Raw genomic sequence first — 26834 nt, 5'->3', positions numbered from 1 at the left:
GAACATGTTAAAATATTTTGGCATGTGATGTTTTGAATCTCTTACATGTGTTGATCATTTAAAAACTGCCAAATTAGCAATAATGAGGTACAAATAAAGTGAAGAAAATTTGTTGCATTATAACTAGTTTTTTATTTTCATTATAAATGATGAATTTTTTTTTCTTAAAACATGTTTACAATCTTAAAATTCAGCTACATTTTCTCATGTTTATGCTTTATACAAATTATGATTTAAAAGGTTCTTGCAAACTCCAAAGATAGATCTCTATATTACTTGATGAACTGCTTAAAATTTTAAAGACCAGTTTTCACTGGTGGACTTTACTCATCTTTTCTTGCTGTGACCTTTACCTATCTTGTTGCTACTTTTACTTTCAGATATCTTTATATTGTCAGAATCTGAGCTTTCTGAATCAACTGAGCAACAGGATTCATATTCTTGTGTCTCTATAGGACTTCTTTCTACAGCATATGAAATATTAGAACCATTATTATCAAGGTGAAAATGTGATGCTTTTGTTTCCTCACTTTCTAAAACATTTTCTTCTGCAGGAGAGTGTTGAACTATAGGAAGATTATTCAGGTCTTCTGACATTTTGGATGTTCCTTGCTCTACTACAACAACAGTTTCTGAGCTAGAATTTTCCTCCAGAATGGGAGCCATTTTTGTATGTGTCATTCCATCAGATATTTGTTCTAATGAAACAGGAATAAGAGGAATTCTACTTTCATCATTAAAAATGGTACTTGATGACTCTTCTGGAATTGGAGGCATAGGTGAATTTGGGACAGACAAGGAAGGTGTCAAATTATCTGACGGCAGCATAGAAAAACTATCAGAAAAATTACCTTGTGCACTATTTGCTGCTGTAAAATAAGGATTGGATACAGTGAATGCACTAGGTCCAGCAAAAGTAGTACCATGTCTCATAAAAACACGTGGAACAGAGTTATCCATACTACTTGTCAAATCAGAGTCGCTCGTTTCTAATCTCTGATATTGATTCTTCAGCCTATTTAACTTGTTTCTTCTTTGACTTAGATTACTAAAAGGATACTTTAATATTAAAGGTGCTGGAAATTGAGCCAAAGTACCACTTGAAGTTTCTCCTGTACTACCATACTGACCACTAGTAATGCCTTGATGTTTTGCAAAGGTTGTCTTGGTAATATGGTGTACACCCTTCTGGTGAGTCTTACCACTAGCAATTGATGTTGCACCCTCTCCTGATTCACTGATCTTATGACTTCGTGAGTTTAAACGTAAACTGCCACTCCAAAAGTCTCTAAAAAACCTAGATGGTGCAGCAAGTTCTTCTGTTGGAGTATTATAAACGTTCTCCTGTCTATCTTGCTCAATTGTTGTTTCAAGAGGTATAAATGATGCATCATTAGAACCAAACCTAGGCAAGAAAATTACTTCACGTATAATCTAAATCAGATATACTTTATAGAAGTCCTAACACTTCATCATTAACAGTCTTACAACATTTTAAATGAGTGCTAATTTTTAACAAAAATGATATTTCACTTTATCAACCATTTTTCTAAATTATTTTCAACCCTTAATGTTAGTTATAAAAACTTTATACAAAAGATGATTATACTACATAAATGTCACATGTATTAAATACTTGTGCTAATTAAAATCAAACACCTTCTTACAGTTATACATTAGCATGAATGTATTTGTAATAATCAGAATAATTTAAAAAATGATGGGTAATTTTGTAATAATAATATTCTTTTTAAAATTCAGCATGAAATATTACATGATTTAAGACATAGAACTGTTTTTAGCAATTAGACTATTTTGACCTTAAAAGCAAATTTTTATAATTTCATTCAAACTATCATAAAAGAACACCAAAAACAGGTATATTTCATTGTTTTCATATTATAAACATTCATCTGAGTTTCTTTAAAGAAAATGTAGGAGAACAGAATTATAATTCATATACTTTACTTTCCTATAGCTTTAAAATAATACTTTATATAAGAAAGTAATAAAATCTAATATATTTTGATTTAAATGTATAAAATTTATCTCAATAGGCTTACAAAATCTATTATATTTTGTTGTAAAATAAACGTATACATCTAAATATATACAATACATACTCAAGGTTAGCAGCTGAACCAATCTGGGGATTATATGACCGTTGGTATAATTGAGATACTTTAGTGTGAGGTAATCGAGGTTCTAAATCTTCCCAAAAGATATCACGTTTTAGTCTTGGATGTTGAGAATGAAGGTGATCAACAATAAGAAAAACTATCTAAAAAAATGTTGAAGTCTTAGAAACTGAATTTATTCATATAATAGAAAAGATAACAAAACTAGAGAATAGAAACTGAAACACCTAGAACTTTTAAAAGAAATCATGTAAACTGCCCATTTCTCTTGATTTCTCCAATTTGGATTCAAAAATCAGATATAAAAATATTTCAATCCCATTGAGTTCCAGTATTAAGAATAAAAAAAAAAGAGATACCTCTCAGTGACCTGGGGAAGAAAATGAGACATGAAAACTTTATATTTACACACTCTTGATTTCTAATTGAAAATGAACAGATAAGAGAATATGAAAAAAAAAAAAATGCAATTTATATGATTGTTATCACAACTGCTGAGAGTATTGGTTTCTAATGCTCCACCAGCTTTAATGTTTAGAAACATTAAAGAATAGAAATGTTTTTCCAAGGTTCCACACGTTCTTGCTACAGGAGTAAATGCAAAATTTAATCTAAAAGAAAAAAAAGAAAGTTCAAATTTAAGGAATGTTTGTGAAATGAAAGTCATGTATAAATGAAATTTAAACTTACTCGATGTAAAGGTGTTATATCACTGAAAATCAATGCAAAGTGCTATAAAAAGACCCCAAAAAAACTAGTGTTTATTTCCATAACATGTGCCAACACTGTTTTGTAAATTATTCACTTAGCTAAGTTAATTAGAAAATAAAACCTTTTTCATATGTCTTAACATTTTAATGTTGTATGTTTGATTATAAACATGAATAATAGAATAAACATTCTTTAAAAAGTCCACTCAGACTTTAGTTTCTTTGAAATTTTCTATTAACAATAAAAAAAAAAACGTGAAGGGGATTTCAACACTAAAAATTAATGTTAAAATAACCTAATCAAAAACACCTTAGGTGTGAAAAGTACAGTCAGAAACAGAAATCAAAACTGGTAACTAAACCAGTAGCTACTCTTAAACCATTAATAAGAATGTTGCAGCAAATATTCATTCATTAATTTTTCAGGCCACAGTTTTTGTTTTCTACATGGGGCATGATGGTGGTAAAACAAAATACATGGCCTAAGGTGTTCTTCATTAGATATTACAACTTTTGTCAATACACACCAACAAACCATAGCAAATAAGAAAGTGACACCCAATGTATGGCAATAGTAATCAACATGAGCTGTAGGATTGCTCCCCTATTATTCAGAAAAGACTTATACTTAACCAATACTTGTGTATTTGCATGTGCTTTCACACATTAATTTTGTGGCTCTAAATCAGCAATCCTTAATAATGATGGACAAAAAGCTGAAAATGGTCTACCATTATTCTCAAATTATAGTAAAAATTTTGGGCCAATAGTTTCTTTGACTTTCTGTATAGGCATGCAAAAAATCATTGGTCAAAACTGAGAGGTTTTTGATAAACAAGTTTGCACATGTGCCTCATATTTAGACCAAACGTAACATCTGTTGGACTGGTAGACCTACCAGTCTACAAAGTTTGAAAAAAAAAAAATGAAATTTAGCCCCTCTTTCTGTCAAATACATTTTCCATAATGTCAGAGAAAAAGATGAAATTCAATAAAAATTGAAGATTTTATATCATGTATTGTTTAATGATTTGCTTTAAAATTTGGTACATGAAGTTACAGTCCAGTAAAGCACATCCAATTAAAATTTGATAGTTTGGATTATCAGAGTATGAGCAACAAAAATGGATGGTTTATCCTGTAAGTTTCGAGTTAAGTCCTAGAAATTTGGTGGATGTAGCAGTCTGAAGGAGTATTCCATTTATATATAGCCTTTGTTGTTTTTTGTTTATATTTGGTTAATATGGTGAAGATCACTTTGTTTTTTGGTATCATTTTAATTCTATATTTTTGACAATATTCCTTTACTCAATTTAGTTGGAGTTGTAAATTTGTAGCTGCTATGGATGGGAAGAGGCACTTTTCCCAAACTGTTACATCTTCAGCAATTAATTCAGCCTTACATCCACAACTATACTGGTACAGGTATGTTGATGATACAGTTGCTGGATTCACATCTACAAGATATACATAATTTTTTCAACCACGTTAACTCCATACACCCCAACATCAAGTTCACCTGTGAATTGGAAAAATCTAACCAAATAGCATTTATCAACCTAAAGATCACAAGAACCAATACACAATTCAAAACATAAATCATAAAACAAATCACCCATATTAGACTATACATTTCCTGGGACTCAGCACATGAAACAAAAAAAAACAAAAAAAACTTAACATATTAATAAACCAAATAAACATGGCCACAAAACTATGTTCACCTGATAAAATTTCCTCCAAAATCTGTTGAAAGAATTATACGCACACACTTAGTCAACAATAGAGTTAACAACAAACAAACAATAATAAATTCCAAAAAACAACAAACTACAAAACCTTACACTGCTGCATACCATACATTCCCAATATCAGTGAAAAAAAAACCAAAAAAAAACAGCATTTGGCAAAAGTTTAAAATAAAACATTCCAGTAAACACCAAATTTATTCAAAGACCAGGTACTAAAGCTCACACCAGGTAAAAACTACCCCAAACAACACCAACATTTTTTTTTATAAAATACAACAAAACTGCCAATACTTCTATATTAGAGAAACAAACAAAAATGGAAAGCAGGTTCAAAGAACATAAAAATACAACCTCAAGTTTTTGAAAACTGTAAATCAAACACAATATAACCACAAAAAACACCCAGATACTAAGTAGGGAAACAAATACATTAAAACCTGTACAAGCCAGAAGTCTCAAAATTTTGCAGCATTATCTTAAGATTTCTCTTATAAAAGGCCTTGTATATGGTAGAACATGCATAACATGGATGGAAAACTATCTTTAACCTACCTCATCTATAAACATGTAGGATTAGAACCTTAGTAAGGCAGAAAAAATGTTTTTGATTAAATATTAATTTAATTTATAATTTCTTCAAATATTAATAAATTCTTGGATATCTTGTTACAGTAAGTATTAGTTAAATATATTGTTCCTTTTCCTGCAATCATTATTTTTGCAGTTAAATTAAACAAAATTATAGAAAAAGAAAATAGGAAAATTCTAATTTTTTTCTAGATAATGCAACTTGTCACTTAAAAGTTCAACTTTCAAATGTTCGTTCAGTCTTTCTACCTCCATGTACAACATCAGTTTGAAACACAGAAAATTGATGTTCAGCACATTATTGCATACATGGACAATTGAAAGAGAGCATCTAAAATGACCATAAAAATTGATGTGTTAGATGCAATTGCACTTTTAAGTCATTCAATCAAATGCATAAAAGATGAACGCATAATAAAGTGCTTTTGAAACTGTGAATTTATTCTTGATAATGGAGGAAATTGTGAAGTTGTTTGCTATGATGATTCTAGTGAAATACAAATTCCAACTGAGAAGATTGATGCATATGATACTGTGAATGCAAAAAGTTTTGTAAACATTAAGAAGAATGTTTTAACAGAAACTGATGAAACTGATTTAAAATCTATAATAGAATTGCAAGATGGTAACAGTGTGAGATATTCAGAATATGAACAAAATGGAAAAGATACTGAGGAAATAGAAATACCTACTTCATTGCAAGTGTTAAGTTATATTAATGCTATTAAATTGTATGCAAAAATGAAGGGCAAAAAAGAACTTCAGGAAAAAGCCATAGAATTGGCATTCTCTTTGGACACTTTCTTGAAATAAATTTGATTAAGATTTTGTGTACTTGTGTATATTTTGAAAGTCTATTTTTGTTCTTATTCTAATAAATATAGCATAAACAGTATAATAGCTTCATTCACAAACGTCTTATTTCTCTTGTGCCAAGCAAGTGTAAATGTTCTGCTAAAAAATTATGTATAATTAAGGAAATGAATATTCACTATGTAAGCCAGAAAACCTGCTTAAGCCAGAAACTTCACTGGAAAATTTCTCCTGGCAAAAATAAAGGTGGATACTCCATATTATGTAAGAGACCTTGAGGCCATGTGTATCCAGGAACCACTATACAACTTAATGATATGAAACACATCAGCTAGTAAAAAATAAGGAATTAGACAAAATGAAGTAAATGCACTCACCAGAAGAGCTAAAACAAAGAAGAGCAAGTAAGATATTAAGCCTTTTAAAAGTTTTGAAATGTAACATCCTGAATGTAGGTTCATGGGAGCTGAAGTAGGTGTAGAAGAAAGACATTTCAATGCAGAAACTTTGGGACAGTGCTCAAGAGAAAGTTGAGCAGAAGACAGAGGAAAGACTGATAAAACAGAGGATGGGAAAGGAATATTGAATAAAACCTGTCAGAGCAGTTCTACTGTGGAAACTAAACACAAAAATAGTCAAAGTATTTGCATAATAAAGTCATGGCTGACATTTTGAGCCTGGAGAGAAAATCTTAACTCTGCTACCTCTAGCCAAATTCACCCAGCAGTGTAAAGGACCTTTTACAATACATGAAGTGGTCAGCAGAATGCATTACAAAGCAAGAGTAAATAGGATGACCAACATCTACAATGCCAGTCAGTTGAAGAAGTATTTTGGAAAAGAAGAATACTTATTGGGTAGAGCTACTGAAACAAAGCTGGATGTTACAGAAAAGTGGAACCAGAAGACAGTGACTCTGTCTTAGAAAATGACAACCAACTATGCTTAATAGCACTGAGTTGAGATGAGACATACAAAGGTAAAAATATAAGTGTTAGTAAATTTTGTTCCTCTTCCTTCTTATCAGTCTGTGTCAGTATGCAGTAGATCAGGAAATAGATTTCAGGCAACACAAGAGATTCTCATTAAGGAGGAGCCCTACTGGAGACCCTACCTAGGAGAGACAAAGGAATTGTAAATGTTGGTGAAAAATACCTGAGAGTATTTAGTATGTGAATTAATAATGGTCTTTAAATATAGTAAACAAAAATATAAATACTTCTCTTGAAGAGGAGTTTATGTCAGGATAATAAAGACTGGATAATAAATAATTAACTTTATATGGCCTTGATCAGTTTGACTAACCTTGTAACCACCATAACAAAAATAATTTTCTTTTCTAAAATGACTGCAGATTGTAAAAGGAAACTAAAATTGTTCTTCTCAGATATTTTAAAGCTCGTAACAGTTTACATGCTTTTATACTTTTATTTTATTGCTCTTTAAACCATGTATAACTAATAATCCTGTAAATTATTCAGCAAGTGTATAGCACATTAGTATATTGAATGATATAACACAGAATGTGCTTGCAAGCACACCATGTAAAGAATTTTATTATTTTTCATTACATCAATTAACTATATTTAACACAGGTTGCTAATTTGTTATATTTAAGCTACTTTTATGCTAATAAATATGATATATGAAGAACAAGAAATGTATTACTTACTTTTGACCTCTTTCTTTTTGCTGTCATTCTGCCTGTGCAGTTTAAAGCTTTTTATAGTAATGATGGTAATAATAAAATTTTTATTTAGTATAAATATGAACCTAAGAGCACTGAAATATTACCTACAAAGTAATGTTCTAGCTGTAACTATTTTAATAGAATTGGCTTTTTAGCATAAGACAATAAAGATTTAAATTGATTTTATTTGCTGCTAGATCTGAATATCATGAAATAAGCTTTCAAATTGACAATACTTTGTGTTGAAATCAGTATAGCTTTATAATCATTTGACATATTAGAACTTTTAAATATGATACAGATGAAATAATCGGAGAATTATTGGTAATATATGAAAGAGACAAATTGGTCCGATTTTCTTGTTTTTACACTATAAAAAATAAGATTCAATGATATAAAAATTAGACTTTGCTTTATTGATATCTATACTGTAAGTAGTAATTTACCTTAAATCCCACACTTCTGAGAAAATGGTAAGTAACTTAGAGGTAGATCTAGAGAACAAATGTCAAAGATTTCATACTAGAGGAGACAGAATTTTTTGTTAAATACTTCCTTATAAAGTTATGTTTAAAACTTATAATATTAAAATGTAATTTATTAACTGCCTTTTGATGGCAAGTCTGTATACATTGATAATAAAGTAATTAAATTCTCAATGTAACACTAATAGATTGTGACATGTGCACTTTGATTTATCCATAAAGAGGGGGAAAAGCACTAATTATACAATGTAGTGCATACTTATAGCACATAAAGCAAAAGGTCATAATATCCTTTTAGTCAATACTCTTTCAATTATCTGACTGTCCTAACTTTGATGATCAAATTATAGTTGTAAAATGTAGTTCACAAACTACTGAGCTTTACTAGCCTGTAGCTCAGAAAGAAAGTTATATAATTTCCTTTCAACTGTTAGTTACACAAGCTAATGATTTTTTGTGTGAACCTTCTGTTTTACTTCCCAGAGAAACAGCTATAACTGGTGAAGGGCATGCCTAATACTCGACTGATTATAAGTGATCTGGAATGAGTTAGAGCAGAATTGCTTTGGTTGGTAACACCTTGCAAGTTCTGTGGAGACCTCCCCAGGTGGTTGCAAACATGGCAGTGCCAAATCCAACAATGATGACTCAGTTTATCCTTGCTCTTTTGTCATAGTGAGAACTTCCACATCTACAATAAGCTATCCTTTCAGTAAAGATTTTCCTTCAAATTCTTTCAACACCAGAGATTAAACAACAGCCAGTATGTACATCAACAAAACCTCTGCAATAAATCCTAATGACATGGTACTAAAACATCTACTTGTAATATTTTCATATTAAACTGATTTTCTTACAGCAGATTCAAGCAAGAAATAGGAGAGTTTTGAAATTGATAACTTCACTGACTTTTAAGTTGTGTGAGAAATAAATAGATTGTACACATTTAAATGACAGTAAAAACTATTTATAAACAACAAAAAAGCCAGTGTGCATTCCTTCATGTACAAAAGGACAAGTGCTACTGGATCAGTGAATACCTCACCAGATTTCCATCTCTTAAGATGAATCTCTGGAAAGCTTGTCACAGTAAAAAATCAAGCAGAAGTGAACTAAGAAAGTGCTCTTGAATTTAACCGAACACTTTTTTTTTTGTCTAACTGACAGTGTAATCTCATTACCTTGATTTCCTTCTAGCACTAAACAACTTATATTTAATCAACATCACAATTAGCCAGCAAAGGATCTTTTACTGCCAATCCCTTTAAACCCAAGTGTTAAATATTATTTGGATGCAACTTAATTTTTTATAAGTATGATGTGTTACAAATAAAATATAAATTGACAAAATGAATTTTGTCCTTTGGCCTAGAAGATAGGAAACAATTATTGAAAAAAAAAATCTCTAGAGAACTACAATTCATATATTGATGGGAATATACTGTGTAGCAAAGGTATTTTAATTTGCAAATTACAGGCACAATGTAAAAAAACAAGAAGTTAAAACACATGCAATGAAAGGGATATAATGTTTTATCAAATGCTTTTTCATTTTCAAAATGTAAAAGTTTACGCTAGTTGAAAGTGTTTAGTATCTTTGATTAACACATAATTCATAGGGTTGTTGAAAAACAACCTATTAGAAATAATTATCCAGTAATTTTACCAAACACACACACTTTTGTAATGATTTCAATTTCTAATAAGGATATCAAAGATCATTAATCTGTTCCATCAGCACAATTCTACACTAAAATGAAGTCTTTAAAAGAAACTTTTAGCACAACATTTACCCTACATCAAGAAATTAAATAACTTAAAGCCATGAACAAATACACACACACAAATTTAATACACTAAGCTGTCAGAGTAATTACATCAGAAATCAAAGCTTGCTCAAATTTAATTGTTGGAAACTACATGTACACACCTTTCTAATTAGTAATCAGTGATGACGAGAAACCCACTTGTTGAGAAATTTATATGCAAAAACGGCTCGTTTGGGCTGAGAAAACACTTTACATAGAAGAGCAAACAACGTTTTGACCTTCTATGTAAAGTGTTTTCTCAGCCCTTTCTAATTAGTAATACGCAATACCTGCATATTTCTTTCTAATGTCCAGTTCAACTCAAAATCATCATCATCTTCTCCATATGGATTGATTAGCTCCTCTGCTACCTTATGAAAAAAAATAGTAAGTACATCATCTTTTTTATTTAAAACCATAAGAAATTAAAAGTTCATTTTGACAAGTAACAAAAAAAGAAATACTTGGAAAGGAACTTTAAAGAACTTATTTTATTGAAAATGTATTAATTTAAGAGCTGTTAAATCTTACTTCAAAACAAACTTTTAGGTGTAAAACATACAAACTGCAGTTACTACAGATCCAACTGGTTTGTTTGACAATTAATACACACCTCTTTGTTTCAAACATGATGAATACTGTTCCTTGTATTTTTTTTAAAAACCCTAAGGGCCTGCCAACCTCAACTGAATATATAAATTATTTTAAAAACTTAAATGTTCATTTGTTGTGTATTCAAGAGAATATTATTCCACCTACAGTTTTCTAGTTTTATACATCAACAAATTTAAGATGATTAAAATTAACTGTTACATGAGAAAATAATGTATATTTTTACCAGTTTAATTAAAAGTCAACATACAATAACATGCTAACACTTGTAATAACACTTAAGTATTTGTGAAAAATTTCTACTTGTAATAAAACAAAACAGTATGCAAATTCAGTCATTAGGAACAACTCAATTAGAATATTATTTAAATTTAATATGTTATGGCAAACATACACATAAGCATGTATATTTTTCCCTGTGAATCTATTCCTTATACATGACCACTTCTTTAAAGCTATAAACACCAAACTTGGAGTACAAACATAACTGTGTGGGAAGCGACATGGGCAATATGGCCATGAGTTTAAAGGTCATGAAGACCAAAGTGACCAATATAGCAATTTTTGGTAAACAGGATGACAAACTGGTGTCAATTTGAAGAAGCTGGATTTTTTGGGTAATGTGTGATCTGATAGGCTATTATTTATGATTCTTCTCTTGAAGATGTTCTAACACTCCTTCACCTATGTAGGCTTACTTCAGCTACACCTTTTGTTTATTTGCATGTACTGTACTCACAAGAATAAGTTATATTATTTCTTTATTAAAACCTTTGGTATCAGCAAATTTATTTACATTGTGTTGCAATGAGAAGAGAATAAAGAAGTTCTTCATTAAATACAACAATAATAATGTCTGCACATACACAAACAAACCTTGTCAACACAGCAGAAATTGAGACACACACCATAAGGTAAGGATATTTGTTTTTGGAAATTTTAAATGTTGTGCAAATCATACAAAAGAAGCAAAAGCAATATATCTCGTTTTACTTTAAAATAGTTCATGAGAGTTTTATTTATTTTTGCACATTGTTATTTTATTGATTTTTATATCAAAATATTTAGTTAAAAGAAATCATTTTGGTTGTTATTTTTTATTTGAAAAAGAAAAAATTATGATTAATAAGGTTTATTTAATCAAAACCACTCAGGATATGTAAAACCATTTTCATCCAAGCAATTATAGGCACCCTGCTAACTTATGATAAAATATAGCTATTAAGATTATAAATCAATAAGGAATATCAAATTATATTACACTGCTTCCAAAACAAAGAAGTAGTTATTTGCCTTTTAATAATTTTTTTCATAAACAAAGGGATCCTTGCAATATTCATTAGAAGAAAACCCCGTTTCAACTTGGACATTAACTTAAACCACTTTCATGTGACCTATTTGCTATAGCTTCAGTGGTGTGCAAGTATTACCACATGTACCTCTTTCTTCTGTAGAAATTTAAGTGTTCTCAACCCAAATGTCAGGCTACAGCTACTCTTGCAATTATTTGAGTTCATATTTCTAATCATTTTTGTTTCCTTAAGTACCTTTTATGTACTACATACAAGTTCAACTGTACAAAATGCCCTCAATTATGGAATTCTCATTTACATCTTTAGTCCTATAATAATTCTCTTAAAAGTTAATTTTACTTTAAAAACTATTTATAGACAAACATTTTTTCCTAAATCTTAAATTATTATATAATGTAAGTATCTTAAGCATCATAACAGTTTGATGATTATCTTAACACTGTCTACTTTTATTACCAATCAGGCTTGTGCAGCAGGGTATTCATTTATTTGAAGATCAAGTGACAATGATTAATTTTATTGTCTATTGCTGTTACAACAAACAATATAAAAGAAAGAGATAGAATGCACATCAATCACATTTTTCCTGAAGCTGGATATCATTATTTGAAAATGGAAAAACCTGCAATGCCACATGCATTTTTGGGTATACATTGGCTATTATATTTTCCTGTTAGTACAGAGCTACACAATGGGTTGTCTGAACTCTGTCCACTACTAGAATTTAACCCTGAAATCTAGTGTTACAAAATCTTAAGCTTACTAATGAATCACTGAGAGCCTGTTATATTACTTTATAAATACTGTTCACTTGATATTGACTTAACACACAATCTCGTGTAATACCTTATTTGAATACTTCACACAGACATAACTATAATAACAGTGACTTGCCTTTAGCCAGCCCACATAGAAAAAAAATTGTAGTAGTGTAAAAACAGGAACATACAAGTCAATAATATAACCTGTATAGCCCATATCTGGATCCAAATACTGCCGACCCATGAGCTGAGCCACAAAATACGTGTAAGTTGCTATAGTGACAACCTGTAATAAAATATATATTGTTTGATGAAATAATCTGCAATTCTTGACTTCGTAAAGATTTTTTATTCTAAAAAGGACATGAATCTACAAGATAGGAGTTATCTATTCTGCATTACCCTTATTTACATACATTACATTCACCTTATATCACAAATGTTAGAATATATAAAACTGATCAGATAATTATTTTCAATATTGTCTGTAACCCATCAACAGTTTGTTATACAATCTTGATTGTCATCAGGTTTGAAAGCTAGCGTTGTAAGACTATGTTCATTGTCCAATATCAGTACTAGAAACAAGATTACTGTTGCTGAATGTGCACAGCACCTCACTGCTCTTACACCCAAAGTATATAGTGTAAGCAATAATAACAAATGTATTGGTAGGTCATTTTACATCCAGAAAGAGCTTCAGATAGATGTTTGAGTTTATGTCTGCTTTAACTAATTTTTAAATCCCTGTATCGATTGACCACAGACATTCTAACAACTGTTACAGCCAATGCCATGACATTTGTTTCTACCAACTCAATACAAGATTGTAAGAAACCTTGAAACATTGACTTCTATAGGATGCCAGTTAGTGTTTGTAAGAAGAACAGTATTTGGATTTTATCTAATTTGTTTAAGAAATCCAACACATTCTTTATCCACAACAGACATTATATAGGTGTATGCAGTTGTGGATATTTTCAACAATTATTTTGAAATATAGAAGAGTAATTGCTACATCACTACTTCATCAGTTTGAACAAGGACCAAATAATGTCCACCAGTGGATAACAGCATTACCAATTTCACAAATGGACACTGCCTATATATATACTCAAACTGTCTTAAATATGTATACATTTATGTACCCTTTTAAATTAAGACAGCAAAATAAAACTGAGCCAAAAAAATAAAGTTTGTTTTGCTGCTACTTGAAAAAATGCAACTGTTTTTGAAAAATTTGACGATGCTGATTCCAAACACCTTGAAAATTAATAAATCACTCTTATTTTTTTTTTTATGCTAGATTTATTAAAAATATTCTTATATATTATGAACATAATTTTCCATAATAGTTATTTACTCATTGACAATTGCATTTAAAAATGTATTGCCTACATGCTTTGAGAAGTTTATGTTCCCAGCATGAACAACAAGAATCAAGGGCTTAGTATTCACATTGTGCAAAGGTTCAACTTTCAGATAAACTTCAGAAGGTTTGATAAACAGTCTTCTTTCTTGAAGATGATTATCAATACCAAATTCTTTCAATAGTGCACCAACATTTGTACAGAAACAAATATCTTGCATGCTGTAGTGAGAAGAAAGGATTTGATGTTGACTTTGGTAAGTTGAAACTTGTTCCTGGAGTTAGTAAAATGCATTGTTGTAAACAAGACCCAAAAAGTTTTCCATGCTGCTTTGATAGAGATAAGTCATAAATCAGATGAGACAGCTTATGTTGAGGTGTCACAGTAATAGAATTGCTAGATGAAGAGGATAAGATATTAGGAAAAAGATTAAACTGTTTTTCGACTATGTACATAATAAGACAAAATAACCAGTCAAGTGAGTGAGATGGAGAAAAGCATCTTACTCAACCCTTTTATGCTCAGTTAGGGACTTTCCAAACATTTGAGAAAACTTAGCACATAAGGGATTCAGGATTCCTGGCCTGAGCAGATGAGTGCAAGAATGAAGCAAAAGTGATGCAATTCACTACAACTATATTGTGAACAAATAACAAAACATGATTGGAATTTTACACTAATACAATGAGTGTTTGAATTTATCAAAACCGTATGCCTTTTACCCATTAAACTGTACACGCAAGCATAATCTCACGCTATAAATCTACTGTACTGAATTGATTGCATGATATTTCAGTGTTGATAAAATATTGAGATATTACAATAATTTAAAATATAGGAGGTGATGGACAAATTCCGACTACATTTTAGAAACCAGCATCAAATTACCCAGAATCAATTGCATTTTCTCCAGTTACAAATTTTTTGTTGTCTGGTGTGAAAATGCCACATGCAAAAAGAGGTGTATCTTTAAATACCAATTTGCTGATATGAATGAATTTGTACAAGGGAACAAACAAAACTGCTATCAAAGCAGAATAAATGAAATATATAACTATCTTTATGAAAAAGTTGTTTTTCCAAACTCTGAATAGTAATTGTCTGAAAGCTCATTATTTAACAAAAAATAAGCCATAATATAGTATTTTGTACAGAAAGGTTTCATCTTTTACACCTTTAATTATATTCCTTCCAGAGTATACAAACTTTTAATTTTGAAAACCCATCATTTGTACAATATCTTCAAAACATCAGTAGAAATGTCAATGCATAAAAATAAATCATTAAGTGAGTAAGAATGAGGTGTTAAAATCATGCACTTTTAGCTTCTGAAGCTTCAGCTACATCAACTCCTTGTTTATTATCTTCTTAATGGCACATTCTCACAAACACATATCAGCTCTTTCATCACAACAGCTTTACAACTTTGAATGTTCTCATTTATGAAAACATCATTCAATTTAAAAAAAAAAAAAACACAGTTATGGATTGGTTTGGAATTTGGTTTTGGAGTCCATCCTTGTCCTAATATTTATTCTGTGTAAAATTCTTTGCTTCCACAGAATGCAGAACACAGCTTCTTTTCTCAAGAGTTTTCATAACTTAAGTTCACCATATTAATACATTCCATCAGTGGTAAGAATCCATGGTGGCATCCTCTGTTTAATTGCCAAGCAAATATAAAGAAACTAGCAATGTTACCCATAGGTGTCATGACTCATTTATACACACAAAGACACATGGCACACCATTTCATTAGCATATGCACATAATTATTGTAAACTGCAATAAACTCTTTACATACATGCATTTCAATAAAATAATTAATAGCACTCAGGTAATATGGATAGCATCACATCCTTCACAGAAACCATTGTAACAGGAATGGGTGAAGATTTACAAGCCTATTGTTCTGATTACTTATAAGATGTATACAAGTTTGTTTTTTTAATGATATGACTATCACATCATCCACCATTAATTTGGTGTTAAACATTCTGTCAAAATAGGTGTACCAAGTTTGTTAACAATCTGCCTCAAATATTATAAACAAGCATACAATATTTACACTATTAAGTTTTAATAACAGAGCAGTAAGAATTGGAAAACTGATTAAGCCATAAAGATGTAACAAAGTTGTTATTAATGTGCCTCAAATATTAAAAATAAACAAACATACAACTTGAATGCTGCTATGTTAAAAAGCAGAGCAACCAGTACTGGAATAGTGTTGGGAGTCATGGGTATTAAGTTCAAGCCCTACTGATAAGTTTTTCTAAATGTTTTAACTCAGTCCCCTTTTAAATAAATGCAAGTAATATTAGTACTATGTTCTTTAAATCCGAGTGCTTACTGAAGGATAGAAAAATTATGTAAAAACAACAAACTCCAGAAAAAATGTTTGATTACTTGTACCTAACATTTTGGAGTATCCCTTTATCAAGGGTTTATGAACAACACAGATTACTAAACTAATTTTAAATGACAGTAACGAAAAACACAGTACAGCTACAGCAAATTAACGTAAAAGTGTATGCGATACAAGTATATTCAAACAGTTGAATCATTGATCAACATAAAAATAGATAAAACCAAAATGATAAAATTAATAATAAAATGTTTAAGGGGCCAGACACTGTACCTGTTAATGGAAGGGCATGTGGATTGAATTAAATGATTGATAATTATATTTTCTATCAAAAACATTTTCACAAGTTTTTAAACTTTTGCTTGTATAAAGTGTCCCACTGATTAGGCCTAATTTTTTTTAAGCAATGTTCAGTGGCATTTTCTTTGTTGTCAATATTTCCAGTGGCACAAATGTGCTCCCTGAAACAATCATGTATAGGGTGACTGAATTCAGCTATGTGTGCATGGCTGAACACTGTACATGTTAAGTTCATAAACAGTGGTTTTAAACATGCAGGACATTTCTAAATATAGTATAGTTTTAAAATGAATACTTCCATACATATTAAAGCACCAATACACATTTGTATATATATTGTTGGAGCAAGACTAGTAGTGAAATATGATATCTTTCAGACTCAATCAGTTACATGCAATTAGATTACTTTCAGATGAGACTTGGATGGTTGGAATAATCAGAAATCCTAATTTTGATTAATCAATTATTTTACATGACACTTATTCTGATGCTCAATAACTGATCAAGCCAGTCACCCATCTGTACATACTGTGCGACTATTTACAAACAAGTTTTTGTATACATAGAAAATATACAAAATACACATTGTAAAAATATTAACTCTTAATTCCTAGAACAAAAGTAGAAAACTATATCTTGCAAACTAAACTTGTTGACACTCATGGCAGGATTGTTTTTTTGTTTCTTTTTATTCAGTCATTATGAGTATACATCTTATGCAGCCATGAATTTATATAATGTTTCACAACAATAATAATATCTGTATGTCATGCCACAAGGGAAACTGGTGTCCTCATAATACATCACAACTTACTTAAAATCAATGTGATCAGCTAGAAGGTGAACTAGTGCTTTAATGTAACAAAACTTTCATAGTAAAACCAAACAATAGAAGCAATAATAAATGAATGATAAAGCCATAATGAAATAAAAATAAAATTCATTAACTTACAAACCTATATTGTTAAATATAGATCTGAATATACATGATGAAGTCATAAAACTCAAATTTACAAATACTTCTTCATCCATTTTTTTTTTTTAGTTCATAAATTTGAGTAAAACATAGCTTATTTGTATATGTACAAAATTAAATTTGTGTAGATGCAATGTGTGGTGTGAAGGTACTTTGAGTATATTGTATTATTACTTTGGCTGAATGTTTTTTAAAATAGCTATTATTTTAACAACATTCAGTTAACTACATTTACAACCATATTTTGTTATTATCATAGATACATTTTAGTACACATTTCAAATCTTTTATAACTACAGAACCTAAATACTTGTCATTTAACAACAAATGTATTTTCCTCAGTAAAAGCACCACTTGAAAAACAAAGTTGCTTCCAAAAGTTTATCAAATTTTTGCTTTTTGATTATCTATTCTTTTATCATACATTATATTTTCAGTTTTATAAAGACAACAACAAAGCGTCCCAATTTCATACTGTAATAAAAGCACAAATTTCATTTAAAAGATTACTTTAAAAATATATCTTTCTTTCATTTACACGTTGTTACAATAGCCTAATTCTACTTTCATATTTAAAATACTTAATGTTTTCTTTAATCATTTAAATATTGAATTTGTAAAAAAAAAAAGAAGGAACTGTGCTTATATACTTGCCTGTGTATAAGCTAGTGGTAAGCTTATCCAATCGTAGCTCAACATAGTTCCACACAAACCACGAAATGTCAGCATTTCCTGTGAAAAACAACTATCAAAAACATCCTAATGTGCAAGTGTAAAAAATTTGTTTTATAACCAATAGATTGGATTTAAAAATATATAGATTATAAAAAATTAAAAATGGTGTAAGAAAAAGTTCTCACATTTAAGACAAACAAAACAAAGGTATTAAAATAATCCAATTACAATCACATAACTTCAAATACTTCATCCTGAATATGATTAAAGATACTTCAAGTAATTTACTTACGATTAAACATTCCATTATTTTGTGTTTGTATTAATATTTCAAACTAGTCTAAAATATGCACTATACATGTATGTAGCTTAAAAACTTTGACACTGTACAACTATGATATTTCCATATATAACAACTTACATTTAACAGAGCTTGCATCTGAATGGAATCTTTAATTCGTCTTTCTTTTTGGGCTCTCAATGTTAAAGCCGAAAACCACTGAGCAGGAAGCCACCATTTCGTACCTAACTGATTCTTCAATTTATCATACTGTTTCCTTTCTTCTTCTGTCATTAGACCTGAAATAAAATAATTTGCTAATTGTGCATAAGACTGCATTATAAAACTCAATGTAACTTCTGTGAAACATCTTGAACACTAAAGATGAAAAAAACCGTGAATGGTACCACAGGATTTCAAACACAATTATCTGCAACAGTTTTAACGAGTTTTTCACACTTTAACCAACATCACTAAGTCAATTAATTATTCCTACAACTGTTTGAGTTTATTTGATTTTTATTACACATGAAACAATGCTCTGTATTTTGTTTGTTTGTTATCAAGCACAAAGCTACACAATGAATTCTGCTGTGCCAACTACAGGTTTTAAAATACATATTTTAGTGTCATAAGCCCTTAGGCTTCCTCTCTTCCACACTTCCTCTCTATATGCTGAAATCTTGCTGGCATTCACATCATAGTCTCTTTTCACCACGTTGTTCACTGATTTCAGCTTTTCAGGGAAAATTCAATGAACAACGTCAGTTGTTTTCCCCCAAATGAACAGCATAATACTTATTAGAATTTGATAAATCCTCTTTCTCAGTGATTGCAAAAAAAAAAGTTCAATGGCACTATCAGTTGGAAGTATACAGTTCATTGTTTTAGGTGGTGCATTGCAGTATCTCATCAACAGAAGTAGTAAATTTTGGTTTAAAACCTATAAGTTGTACTATTCTACCACTTTGTCTAAAAATAATAATTGCAGAACCAGGCATACTTATTGGAATTTTCCCAAGAACCTCTGTAACAAAAAAATCAAATGATAAAAATGCCAAAGAGTAAAACTATATCTGAATTCAAACTTATTTGATTCATTTGAATGCATTTGTACTTTTTTCTGTTCTTATTGATGATATTAATTGAGTAGCAATTGTTAAAGTTCTCTTATGTACATGAACCCATGCCCTTAAAAAGAAAAAAATACCTACACCTTTGTAAATTAAGTTCCCGAGTCCTTAATAAAAGCCAGACTATCACTGGCTGCTTCTTACTACAAGAATTTTGCACATAGCAAAAGTCATCGATCTTCTGTACTTCAAAATGATATTAAATACATTATCCTTATTTTCACAAAAACTGATTAACCTGCTTCTATTCAAGTGTTTTAAATATTTGGCTTAGTACAACACATAACACTAGCCATTAATCACTTTCTAAAATAATCTTTAATACCACGATATTTATTTCCACCATCTTATAGTGGACATACACTCACAACATCACAAACTACAGTGTAGTTCTGTTTCTTCCTAACTCCTTTGTCTCCAGAAGAACAGGTACAAGGTGGGAATCACCCCTACCGCAGATCTAAAATGTCTGTAGCCAAGTGAAATCATTCATATCCTTTTAACATTAAACAGTCCAGTCATAAAAAAGTTATACATATTTTTAAGTGTTTAAGACTGAAGTAATTGCAAATAATATGAGATGAGTACACTTAGTAAACCTCTTACTAAGATCAATACAACTTAACCTGTATATTCTGGGGAACTAATACCTGTCCAGTAGGCCTTTTTACTTCACTTCTTTTTCAATTCATTTGATGATTATAACAATGTCAAAGCATTTCAAAACTTCTTCCATAGGCCATTTGAATTTATTGTATTTTGTGAAGGAACTACCAGGAAATCAACTTCTTACACTCTAAGCTAATTACCGGTATACAGTGAGCAGAGAACTGATCAATCAACATTGAAAATCTACAAGAAAATCAATTCAATTTCTGTATTCTCACCGTAAATTTATTCCTTACACCACACACCTTTTATATTTCAACAACCAATAGATCATGCTGAGTCGAGGATCTTTTGATCTCAGATGATGACCTTCAGGTTTTATATGGCTTAAAACTATCACTCTTTGTAACCTGCATTATTCAGCTCTTAGCTTCACATATCCTTGCACTTTTCCATTCTTGAAGATAGTGTCTGAGCAAGCAGTAATTAGCTTCTATTCAATAAATATTAGCATATGAACTTTTTTACTTCAGTGACTCTGCTGAAACATGGGTTCTTCTTTTCACTGACTCAATGTGGTGTGGTTGGCATTCTAAACATGTTCTCTTTTGCATTCATTCTTATGTTCTTAGAATTAATGCACTGTAATACCACTACCACCTTTATATATCTTGTGTATAAAACTTTCAGAAAATACTTTTAAAACCTATCTTTTGGGCCTTTAGTGTTTGTGTGATTACTGATCAGAATAATCATAGATTGGTTATTAGAGTAAAATTATGAAGCTTTCAATCATGATTTTTCATAACTGATTACAAACTATTACACCATTATTTTGGAGAAAACATTTGTATATTCACATCCTTGTTTAAGGAAACACTAGATGTTTACATAGTAAATCAAATATAATTAAAACAGATGTCCTCATAAGTTTGCAGTCACCAAACCCAGCCAACATGGACAGTTGTTAAATAATTATAAATATGTGAAGGCCTGACATATTTCTTGGAACTTATTCTGTCTGACATGAAACTAGGATGAGCTTGCCACCTGAACATCATGCTTTACAAATTTAAAACCAATGATTTTGATAAAATATATATGTACAAAGTGTAAACTAGGAAATTGTTCATGTGATAACAATTTTCAAATCAATTCCCAACATCAGTGTTGAGTGATTTTTCATCCTCTGCAGTCATGGAAGAAATAATGTCTTCACTGGCCAACACAATGATAGCATTTCTTTGGTTATCTTCTGAATAATTGGTATCTAGTTCAAAGCTTTGGGTTGCAATTCCTTAAGGTTCTTGTTTTGCTTCAGACAACTCATCCTAGGAATTCACAAAACTGTCATATTAGTTCCTTTATATTAATAAGGGGTTATAATTGCACACTAAACACATTTCGAGCTACTTAGATGAACAGACTATTGATTCCAGCTGCATAGAGCAAATACTTTAGTTTAGACAAGCCTTTGTCCTAAACGTAAAAGTAATAAGTAGCCAATAAATCTAACTTTAATGAGCACTTCTGCATACAACTAAGCAATATTTGAAAGTTATTTTTCCTTTGTTTTCAATTTTAAATGTGGCACTTAACATTTCCTCTTTTTTTCCTCATACACTCAAAAATGGCTAAAAAGAGCAGATACTTATTAATAACCTAATTAATTTAGGTTTTTCTGTGTTCAGTAGCTCAGCATTTTTAATAGCTGTTACCTGGATATATCAGAGTAGTTAGGTAGGAGGAAATTTGGTGTCATAACTAAAGGATACTGTTGTTGTAGAGTTTGCTATATCTGCTAATGTGTATACTGCCCTTTACTTGAATTCTTATGGATGAAGTGTAAAAATGATTTTAGGTTGAAAGAAAATGGCATTTTCTACAACTAGAAGGATATGACCAAAATGGAGTAAGTTACTAAGGAAAAAATGGATTTCTGAGAAGTCTTCTGCTGGGTGTAGAGGACTTTCCTCATTGTTCTTTCCCTAAAAACTGATCTTTATATGAGGAAAAATATGGATCACTGTGGATGTGTGGTGCCTGATAAAATTTCAGACCAGGTGAGAAAATCTGTATAAAATCCCATACTTATTCCATCCAAAGTAATACAAATCTAACTCTAATAAAGCCAAATGGAAATGCTATTGAGACTAGAAGTGCCATTGGCGAGTAACATCTACCAACTTCAAGTATCTCACAGACAAGTAAGATGGCAGACATGTAATGTGAAATGGATGGATTGTACAGCAACCCTTCCCAAGTCAAGAAGTACATTTCAGGGATAAACATGTAACCACAGAGGATTTGGGGTCAAGCAGAACTGATCTGAATGCATGTTTCCATTCTGCAGTGTCTTACTGTTTGTTAGTGTTGAGATTCCTGAAAGTCTATACTCTGCAGTGTTCATTGTGAACATTGTACAGTCAAGTAATGGCCAGAAATTTGAGAAGAAGAATGTCTTGCTATGATCATGGTTCTTGTTGAACCAAGTGAAATGTATCACTCTGCTCACATTTAGAAGAAATAGAAAAAGAAGTTTTGAACCATTTTCCGATGTGTTTCAGAAAGTGTAGCTTTCTAAAATGGCAAAACTCCAGAACATGATGTACAACACCTGGTTCTGAACTTAAATTGGCCAACCTTGTACTCTATCGAACACTTAAATGAAGATTATCATCATCATGCAGGACAGTCACAACTAAGTTACACCAGAAATCATCCAGATAGAAACAGTGCAGTCTACTTGGTGAAACTTATAGGGTAATAAAAAAAGCTTGACTATTTATACAGTCAAGGAAATGGAAATACTTATCCTGCAAAAACCTCAGAAAATCATAAAAATATCCTCACAAGTTTATGAAAATTCTATCCAATGAAATGATGTACCAATACCTTAATATTCAATATTTTTTCACCCATACTAAGGCAAATGCTGTTGTGATGTTATAACTGTGAATAGCAATTTTGAGCCAATCACAAGAAACTTGAAGCAGCAGCTGTATTGATTTTATCTCAAATACACCATCCAACCCCAGCCTCCATGTCCCATCAGGTTCACATCCACTGTGAAGCCCTGTGATGAGAAGGGTTATTTTGGTTCTCCCATGGTTTATATGATACAAACTATATTTCTACTAAATCTTTCTACAAGAAGAAAAAGATGGAGCATTACTTTGCCTGTGGAACATTAGGTCATATTTCAAGTGAACTGTTCATAACTTGCTGAGTAACAAGCAAGACAAGACCACAGATTCTGATCATTGGTACAAAAAGGTACAGAGGAATTAATAAGTGTTAATGAATACTTGCTGATGTGGCTCCAGAAAGCTAGAGGATCTCAACTTACACTTAGCTACTGACTCATGGAAGTGCAATAAACAGCTTTGATCAAAAAAAGTGGTATTTGCCTTAGATGTTTCAGGAAGATCAGGTCTTGGTATGTGCCTGTTAGAGTACAGGGGTGGGAAATAGTATTCCTGGTTGATACAGTAGTAGCCATAACATTGGTTGATCTTACAGTATATCAGGTACTTCAAGTGAAACCACTATGTAACCCATTCAACTAAACTTCTGTTTTGTGAATTAAGAAGCTATGTTCCAATCAAGTCCAGAGGATTTGGCATAAAGAATTAATGTAGTTATTACCGACCATGTTCTTGCATCAGCACCCTTGTAACAGATGTACTGTGGCACGTATTGGCTATTTCTGCTAATGTAACTAGAACAGTGATGTTCTACAGTAGTTATCCAATGTTTGTCAGACTGTAGCATGAAAGTAAATTGCATTGGTGTATAGGGAAGAAAAAGTCATAAATAAACATACATAACAAAGACTGTTAAATCAGTACTGTGGAATTCTCACTTATTCACTAAACTTGTACAACATTCTTAAGTGTAGGAATTCACAATGTGTATGCAAACACTAGTTATTGTTAGTGTAGTTGTGCAAACCAAAATTTCTAAAAAGCTCTCCTCATGCCTATAAATGTAACCAATGTGGCACACCAAGAGACTATATATTATCGGTTTGCTATACTTGAAACATTATAAACCTTGGGAGCTATAACTAACACCTGTTATTCAGGATCTTCAAATATATGACAAGGAGCATGTACAAATTTCAAACATTACAAATCTTTTAACTTTACCGTATGGATATTGGACATTAGTATTTTTACAAAACCATAACTTCAGCAGTGGAATAACTTGACATGTGACTAGCAAAATTAGAATAGAGCTAGCTACCAACATCAATTTGAAATTAACTCACACATTGTGAACCATCAATAACATAAAAGAAGTTCCAGATGAGAAAGAAGACTCGATATTGTTTGCAAGTTTGAAAAACGTTTATACATAGATCATCATTTGTAAAACCAATTATTGTAAATTCTATTAGTTTGTAAATTAACATATATATGTATTAAAAAAGAAAATCTGAGGCATTAGTTAGACAAGGTATACAAGTTAGATGGTGTGCAAGTGATGCAATGGGATGCATGCAATGGGAAAGATTTCTAAATCTACATCATGATATCTTGGTATTTAATTAACATTTAGGTTTGTGGTTAACATCATTAAAACTGAATTTCAGCAAATAAAAATGACAAACTCAAAATTGAAATTTGGGAATTGGGAACTCATGTGCATGGAAGTAAATATCTTGGGTCATATTGTGGGTAGAAGAGAAATCTCGACAGATCCTGCTAATATAGCACACATTCAAGATAGACTTCAACCTGTGACCAACAATGTCTGTAGTTTAGTTGGTTTTGTATCATATCACTGACAGTTTGTAGCCAATTTCTCCAAGATAACCTCACCATCATGATCCCTTACTAACAGATATGTACTTCAGATGGAGTAACGAAAATGCAATTAAACATTTCAGTCACTGAATTGTATTTTAGTAGACGCCCTGATGTTGGCATACACAGAATTGTGAATCCCTGCTAAACACCAAAGCAAGTGAGTGGAATCAGATCAGTGTTGTTGGTTGTAGATGAAACAAAACATGTAATTGCATTAGCTTGTAACACACACTCACAGCTCCTAAAGCCAAATACTTTACAATCAAGAAAATGAATTGAATGTACTTGTCTTCATATAACACTTTTGGCACCACTAAAATAGTTAAACATTCACTCTGAGTGGGATATGCATTAGTGATTTATGAACTTTAATAATAAAATCCTCATCAGAATGATACCATGCTGGACAACAGCATTTGCATAGAAATGAGATTTAAACATATTTTAATCTCCTAAACCTACAAAACTGAAACACTTGGATTGTCTTACTGAATGATAAGACACTACCTGTTCATTGAACTTTTGGATTATGGGAGTTGATATTTTTGCTATGATCAGCAAGACAAAATAGAAGATATGAGTGAATAAATGCCATGATTAATGCTTCAGGAAAAGAAACTGAAACACTTCTTGCCATACAGGAAGATAAACCATTTCCAACCGAGCTACATAGCACAGATACATGTAGTGTATGGCACTTGTATGAGTACTTCTGCATGTTAAAATGTGTTGTGTACCATTGTTATCAACCATTGAAAAATGATTCTCAGCCGATATTACATCTCATGTTCACTAGCACTTTGAGGTACACGATGCACTAAACCTTGCATAACAGACTGAAATACATCAGAATGTTACTCACACTTATATTGGCATTTGACAGTTGTACATTTTTGACAGGCAGGATTTAACACATAGCAGTTGAGTTTAATTTATCCAATTTTTGTTTGTTAACATTCCATTACACTGTGTGCCCGTTATATTATGTAGGGATGATGCAAGTGCTACCCCTACTATCTTGTATGCATTGGTTTTGAAGAATTGATACCTGTTCTGCCAAAGTGGAATATTTCTGCAAAAGTGCACATCATGTAAAGTTGTGGTGAGTTACCGGATAAGAGATGTTTCTTGTAAACTAAGGAATGTCAGATTTGAGCAATCTGATACCTTTAACAATTGAATATAGAAGATCTAATGCAAGTGGTAACCACATGCAAGTTAAAAAATAGTACACACATTGTACAATGTGTTTTACTGTTATAATAATGAGTGCTTGTTTTGTATTTCACTTTAAGCAGTTTCATTATTGTGTTTAATACCACAATTGAATAAGAGATTTATGTTCAAAATCTTGATCAAATCTTCAATTATTATGCACTTATTCAGTAGCTCAAACTTTCACTTTGAACGTACCAAAGATATTCTTAGGTACTTAACAGAGTTTTACTGTTATGACTATTAACTCTTTCATAACTAGGAGTTATTCCTTAAAGTGTATTTATGTGGTTTCTCACATCATTTCAAGTTTAATAATAAAAAATAAACAGGCAATATTTTTCCCATAAATAATAATTGAAATATTTGATAAATAGGTAAAATTATACTACATTGAGCCTGTTAAAACCAGCTGAATACTTACT

General features: G+C 31.0%; 1 protein-coding gene across 2 annotated transcripts in view; it reads right to left on the bottom strand.

The window, feature by feature from the left end:
- Positions 1 to 108: 108 nt before the first annotated feature.
- LOC143225578 (bestrophin-2a-like) overlaps positions 109 to 26834 on the bottom strand; it is a 68347-nt gene continuing 41621 nt past the window's right edge. For both annotated transcript variants that reach the window (XM_076455275.1, XM_076455274.1), the window contains 6 exons: positions 18780 to 18937; positions 18338 to 18415; positions 12799 to 12955; positions 10274 to 10350; positions 2124 to 2281; positions 109 to 1405 (listed from right to left, as the gene is read on the bottom strand). In XM_076455275.1, the coding sequence (XP_076311390.1) occupies positions 328 to 1405; positions 2124 to 2281; positions 10274 to 10350; positions 12799 to 12955; positions 18338 to 18415; positions 18780 to 18937 (1706 nt within the window). In that variant the 3' untranslated portion in view covers positions 109 to 327. The remainder of the gene's footprint in view (positions 1406 to 2123; positions 2282 to 10273; positions 10351 to 12798; positions 12956 to 18337; positions 18416 to 18779; positions 18938 to 26834) is intronic.

Source organism: Tachypleus tridentatus, chromosome 9 (assembly GCF_004210375.1).
Source record: "Tachypleus tridentatus isolate NWPU-2018 chromosome 9, ASM421037v1, whole genome shotgun sequence".
NCBI lineage: Eukaryota > Metazoa > Arthropoda > Merostomata > Xiphosura > Limulidae > Tachypleus > Tachypleus tridentatus.
This window is presented reverse-complemented; position numbering and strand designations above follow the sequence as displayed.